The sequence below is a fragment of the Megalops cyprinoides genome, chromosome 7 (assembly GCF_013368585.1).
Source record: "Megalops cyprinoides isolate fMegCyp1 chromosome 7, fMegCyp1.pri, whole genome shotgun sequence".
NCBI classification, from domain to species: Eukaryota; Metazoa; Chordata; class Actinopteri; order Elopiformes; family Megalopidae; genus Megalops; species Megalops cyprinoides.
Window position 1 is genome coordinate 4,185,526 of NC_050589.1, and position 7,293 is coordinate 4,192,818.

The 7,293-nt window shown below is 39.2% G+C and overlaps 1 protein-coding gene across 5 annotated transcripts in view; it reads right to left on the reverse strand.

Moving 5' to 3' along the window:
- Positions 1-6,936, reverse strand: part of prdm16 (PR domain containing 16) — a 197,863-nt gene extending 190,927 nt beyond the window's left edge. For all 5 annotated transcript variants that reach the window (XM_036533391.1, XM_036533388.1, XM_036533387.1 and 2 more), the window contains exon 1: positions 6,772-6,936. In XM_036533391.1, coding sequence (XP_036389284.1) covers positions 6,772-6,808 — 37 coding nt within the window. In that variant the 5' untranslated portion in view covers positions 6,809-6,936. The remainder of the gene's footprint in view (positions 1-6,771) is intronic.
- Between the last annotated feature and the right edge of the window lie 357 nt (positions 6,937-7,293).

Genomic DNA, 7,293 nt, shown 5'->3' on the forward strand with positions numbered 1-7,293 from the left:
AACCATGCCATGTAGAGATTGTGTAATGAGTCACCTGTGACAGACCTGGGCAAGGTCAGGCCCCTGCTGCTTCACCTCCAAAAACCACTGGCTGTTTAAAACAGCAGCCTCGGGTTGAGCTGGCCAGGCACAGCCCTCCCACCGAAAAAACCCAAGCCAACTCCTCCTGGCAGTACTGCTCAACCTTTCCACTCTGGAAAGACCGGGGTTAATTTAGCTCTTGGGCCGACACTCGGCCCAGGAACATCCACCCTCAACCTGCTCTGATCTCTGCATCTGTGTGTGTGTATTTGTGTGTGTGTGTGTGTGTGTGTGTGTGTGTGTGTGTGTGTGGCTGTAAGTGTGCATGCGTGCGTGCATGTATGTGTGTGAACAAACGCTTGTATGTGTGTGAACATGTATGACAATGTACATATGTGCATGTGTGTGTACAAAATGTTTGCACGTGTTTGCATGCTTGTGAGAATCAGCCTGTGTGTATGTGTGTGAAAGATATAGAAAGTATAGAGATACAGAGTTCAGAGGAACACTACTGAAAACCAGGCAATAAGGCGCCTTTGGTGGGTTACCTTTCGTATAGAGGTACTTCTCTGCAGACATACACCTACACTGTCTCCACACTAATAGATATAATATCAACTCTATGACCGTTTGCAGGTAGGTATCAATGAAGCTGGCCATTGACTGAGTCTTGTTATCATACACATACTAACAGTTAAAAGATAATATAAATGGGTCTGTAGTTTATGACCTCACATCTTTTTGCATTTCCCTTACATACTACGAGGAGGGCATTCAGTCTAGTCAAAGGGGTTTTGTCCTTAACTTTTAGTAATGAATCTGAGCAGGGATTGCATTTTTACCACCCGCCAATTTTTTTTTCTCAGATATTATTTTGCGTAACAATGTCTACCTGGGTAAAGAAACTTCACTGTCAGCCATTTTAACTGTGCAGACTCAGTGCCTCATGTGTACTCTTGGGCCTGTGTCTTTTATCATGGCTTTAACACAGTTCCCATTGTTGGTTTACAGTGTTATGGGTTGGTTTTATTAGATCTGTCAAAACATCATAGGCTGTGCAACAACACGGGTTGTTCATAACACATACAGCCTATCTAAACAGTCGTCCAAATTAAAATCAATCTTACTTCACAGTTAAAAACGAACGTTCTTATAAAAAGGGATCAATCGTGTAAACATGTTGTAAAGTAGTGTAACACCTACAGCTGGTCCTATGCTGGGCGGCGCAGGTGAACTTTCCGAGGTCTGTGGGTTCGTTATAGATTTGTTTTGTTAAACGAGAGAGTGAGAGAGAGGGAGAGAGAGAGAGAAAGATAGACAGAGAGAGGGAGCGAGAAAGAGAATGAATTAGAGGCATTTGCAAGCCAGGTCCTTTTATTTTCCAGTACGCACCAGTTTCCTTTCATTGAAAAGCGTCTTCCGTGAATAAATAGTATTCTCCAAGGATCAGCAATCACAAAGCTCAAACTTTTATTGAGACCTCGCGACTCCCTCCCTAATAATGGTTCTCTGTGTGAGGGAGTGTTGATAGTCGGTGATAAGTGTCCAGACGATATATTTACTTAATGACGTCATTTCTTCTTGTCAAGTTGCAGTACCAAGGCTGAGCTTCGTTTACTTAAATAGGAAAAAAATTCTTTCTCTGAAACTTGGCCAAATTTAACTGTACCCCATGAATAATTTCAAAAGGTTTATATTCCATTACCATCCAGTCGTCTCAAAATATATATATATTTTTTTTATTTTTAAAGGAACGTTGAGTAAAGATCTGCACAGGGAAAACATTTATAAAAAGTAATAATAATAATAATAATAATAATAATAATAACAAACATTAGGATATTTTTTATGGTTATCGCTTCATAATTTAAGCAGGGACTGATTCAATCAAAGTGCAAAGTGGCCTGGCTCACACTTTAAAAGTGACATAAAACAGAGACAGTGTGCATACCTTCTTCTCATTAGAAATTAGTGAAAATGCGCCCCAATAACGTGAATAAAAAAAGTAAGATTTCTATCGTCGAAAGTTCAGCTTCAGCTTTGAATGAATTATTCCATGGCTTGGGGGAAAATACATTGCAGAAAAACTTACCATTTTTGATATTTTATTATACTTCAGAGTTCACTGAATAACAGGATGGGGGACTGTGTCGTGAAACCCGGGATTAGCGACACGGTGTATCTTATTTACAGGCGCATCGTTAGCTTTCCGGTCTTGTTCAAGGTGGGATATTATGTTGGATGCAACTTCTACACTTGTTTCGTTTTAGTCAGTTGGTAAGGTCACAGAAACACGTTAGACAGGGGCGTCATAATTACGATATGAATCGCCAGGCACCGTCGTACAAACTGTCCGTCTTGTACTGCAAATTCTAACAGGTCACATAAATGACCTGCGCGCGCTCCCGTTTTAAAAACTCCATCCCTGTACCCCAGTCTCTGAACCACTCGGGCTGTTACCGGCGAAGTGAGCGAATATATCTCTTATTGCAGTACATATTGCAGCCAGCTCGGTGTTAATATGAGGAACCGCTGATGCTGTGATCATGCATTTACCTGTGCAGTTATTAATCGATTGTACACGTGTGTTGTAAATATGTCGAATTTATGCATAAGGCAAAAATGCGTACTGGCGTCACGGAATTGCGATACTTCCATGCGGCGAAAGTCTGACCAGCCTCGGCACACTGATATTTTCTTGTTCAGGCAAAACATTCTGTATATGTTGACGGACAGATGCAATGTAACTGCAAAGTGTTCTGCTATAATGATTCCAAAATGTTTTGTCATCATTTTCTCCTTCAAATTAGAATATAACCTAACTGAAATCGGTGGCTGCGCACATTGAGACAGAAAATGAATAAAGCCTTAAATTGCTTTTTGTGGGGGCTCGGCTGTTTTAAATGATGTGCAGTGTCGAATCCGCCCATTGACTCCAGTCGCCGCAAAATCCACGGTGTGATCTAACAGAATCCTCGAGGCCCTTAATACGAACATCCTGTATACATATAGATTTTGATTTTTTAGCGACTTTTCACACTGTGGACACATGTAACATTGTACAACATCTAATTACATACAAAGGAAAAATAAAACAGGTAGATAGTTATTCTGCGGACGTGAAAATTTCAAGGTGTCTCCCAGCAGATGTAATGTAAACACTTAGCTCGCGCAATAAAACGCTCTGTTGCAAAAAGAAGAAAAAAAATTGTTTTCTTTCTCAGTAGGTCCATATGCATATACTCTCAATTTCATTGATAATTTAATGTGGTTAAGAACTTGCTTCTTTCACATTTTTCTGCATTTTGGAACTTCCTGACCTCAGTGGACGTGGTACCCCAGAAAGCTATGTAATTAAAAGGTACTATAAAATGGAGAAGCCAGGATCCATTTCTCCCCAGTCCCCAGTCTATTCTGTGATATTCTCTGTCAACCAGGGTCCCAGGTCACGTGCGCTCAAGTTTGTGGCGTCTGTTTAGTTACGTATGTAACATTTAAGTGTGTAGGCCTAAATGAGCAGTCCTGGCAAACTGAAATACAGGACAGCGTACTCGAGAGCAGAATGACAAATAAATCTGAGCAGAGAACACCAGGACAGCATACAAACAAAAGATATTTAGATTAAAATTCTGACTTTCTCCGTATACTACCGTGCATCTTTCCCGTAAGAGTGCCAGGCCCTTCACCCATAAACTGGCAATATGCTTTAACACTGAATACAAACTTATCTACACATCCGTAACAAATCCAGATTAACTGGCATAAAATATTAAATAAATGAAATATACAATACTGCATGGCAATCGCTGTGAGACGACCGTACATCATAAACCTTTGTGCAAAATAGTATACATATATATATATACACACTTGCTGTTGCTGCTATTCTACTGGTTACTGCTTAATAGTTATAACCTTATTACAAACTACATCTCACAAATAATGTTTAAGAACATTACGATTGATTTTCAAGTAGGAAACAAATTTGTGTTTAATCTCCTGCTGTTTTAAAGAAAGTCATGCGTTGCACCAAACTGCTAAACTGTTAAACGTGTGGACAGAAAAATCTACAAACACTGACATATGTCAATATTTTAAATTATGCATCTGAATTCTATTGGGCACCCCGTTTATATAAAGGCCTGATAGTATGAGAGATGAATACGGGCAATTTCTAATATTGCTGCTTTAACTCCCAGCATAGGCAGCAATGAAGGAACTAAGAAACGGATATAATTGATCGGCGCGAGGTTATCTCTTTCGACACAAATTAAAGTGCACGAGGAGTGCAGTGCCTGGAATCCCTGTGGATTTTGTTTAACTGTTTCCAACTAAGCCGGTGACTCAATCTAAATCACCTAATTTCCTCAAACACGTAAGACTTTCTCTATAAAACTAGCAACAAAATTACTTCCAAAATAAAACGTTCTTAATATGAATATAAAAATGTGCGTATGTAAATGAGCATGTGTATGTTTGTATGTGTGTATATATAACGATTTCTGTATGTACGATTTGCACAGGAAAAAAAAATAAAATATGGAAATATTGTGTTGGTCGATAATATAACGATAAACTTTTCAAATTATTAGTCTTGATGCTGAGGATAAAGTCTAGGAGGGAGACAGGCCTATGGGCTGATGAATTAGAAACTCGTAGGCCTGTTATGAAATGGTAAAATGGTGCACTGAGTCTCTTTTGAAACTCAAAGAAAAAAAAATACCATTGCTTGATCCAAGTTTAAAGGCCTTAACCTTCTTATTCGGTCATTATAGTGCCGTTTAATTGAATTCATTTGTAAATATGTGCAGACTGGGCTTGCGTTTCTCCCCACCTGTTAGAAGAAAATGTCTTTTATAAATGTGTAATTATTTCCTAAAGACAGGTATTTCACGAGCGAAATTATTCGAAAGTGAACAAACTACACCTCTGTTCGGGTCAGTAGGAGCACAAAGCTCTTGTCTCTACATTACCGATTTAGAATATGATTATAAACAGTAACTCATGACAAATTACTCGAATACATTGGATTAAACTGCTCAGTGCTTCAGCTTCACCGCAACTCCATGAAAATTTAATATTTACGCATATATGTATAATACTATTATCAGAAATGCATGGATTTTATATGTTAGTACTGTGTTGCTGTTGAAATTGTTATAATAAGAGACATAGGTATATTTGCCAAATAGAAACACATAAAACTAGCACTGCGCTAAATTAGACATAGAACTGGACTCAAAAGAGTGCAAACGCATACACGTTTCATAAATATAGTTATGTCATATCATGTGTCACATCACTCTTCAATGTGTTTTTATTATGAACGTAACAAGTGGTCATATTATACAATGCAACATTTAAAACATCAGTTCATTATGTCCAAAAGTTAGCCTGTACTAACAAAACAAGGTTACTATCTATTAAAATGGCCATGCATAATTTCTCACAGTTTCAAAAATTATACAAATACCCCCTTTTGTTGCTCACGTTCGTTTAAATCAGCATATAGTGACATTTTGTGTGATTTTTACTGAATCGCTTAACGATTTATATGTAAAACGGTGATGATATTTGTGCACGAACATTGACTGCAGCATATTACTATTAATACGACAACAACAAAAAAAACTCACCGGAAAAAATAATTTGTGCATGACAAATTATAATCCGGAATGGACGCCTTAATACAACAAACAAGCAAAACCTGCGGGAATACAGTCAGAAAATAAAAACAAGAGGTCTCCTAAATTGTTGCACGTTTACTAGCGGTAAGAAGAAACATGGCATACATGGATAAATTCGTTACTACCTCAAGGAATGCATTTAAAATAGACATAGAAGCTGTGTATTGCATGCTAGACATAATAAATACTTAATAAAGATAAAAATTAAAGCAAAATACCTTGAGCCAAAACAAACGACGTAAACAACACAGTTAAAAAAGAATAAACGCATTTCCCATGTGAAATACCACCAAGTTAGCAACAGTCCAGAGAAATGTATTTTCTTGCAGCACGAACATTATTGATTGCCATTCCCAGAAGGAGAGCCACAACACAATTGAAACACAACGGCCCGGGAAAAAAGGCTTCATGGATGCAATTTCTTGTGAGGTAAAAAAAAAAGACTGGGGGAAAACTCCGTGAAAACATAGCCATTTTCTTTCAAATTCCCTCTCCTACATAACGTGTCCCCTTGTCGGTGTGTGTGTGTGTTTCTGAGCGCTGCTCACTCTTTGGATTCCCAACTCCCCGCTGCCATGAGCAGTGCTACAGCGCCCACTATTTCAAAAGCCAGGAATATTATTTCACAAGACTTGGAACGACTCAATAAAAAAGTTACTATCCCTTTCGACAACTTTTAGCTAACTTTCGTTTAACGATTCTACAGTTTCTAACCCCATTGAGCAGAAATCGGCGAAACTACAACGTCGCGTTCTCGTGGAATTACAATTGTTTTTTCCTCCTTATCATTTAAACGACAAACATCAGCGATGTTTCATCACATAAGAAACTTCTGACGCTGTGAACAAGCAAACTACGGCAGCAACAGCAAAAGGGTGGGCATACGAGGCTCTGATGTATTTTAGCTTTTAGATTGTTGTGAAGACAGAAAATATCATCTGCGAGGACAAAGAAGCGTTTCTTACAGGAACTGTTAAATGAAAAGGACACAGTTATGATCTGCACGAGAGTTCGGAGTATCGAGCTGCCGGGTGAAAGTGTAAGAAGGGAAAAAAAGACCTACTTTTGGCCAGTTTTCTCGCCCTTGCCTTGGATCTCATGGTGTCGGCTTGTAGATTCCTCTCGTCCTCCTTGAGCCCAGAAGCAGCAACAACACTATCTTCATCTCACAAGCATTGTCAGTTTGGACACCTTCGCACATGCGCACAGGCCATTCAATCTGACACCCTCGTCAGGGCCAAAAAACTTTCCAATGTATTCATCATCATCACTTTTTGTCCTATCGTCTCCCCTTTAGATCACTTATCTCTTCCCCTCCTCCTCCTTCTCTCCGCACCATCTCAGACTCTTTCTCCCCCCCCCCCCCCCCTTCTCTCTCTCACCCCCTCGGCTGCCCCTTTAAGAGCTATAACTCTTATTTTTTCGCAAACCTGCGGGATCCGGTCTCGCGCTGGACACTGCACGGGATGTAGGGTCAAGGTCGCATCCCTGAATTGCAAGGTGATTGTTTTCAAATCAAATACCGACAATGTCCAATTATGATACAAAATAAAGAATGAAACTGTGACATCTAAGGATTTAAGGT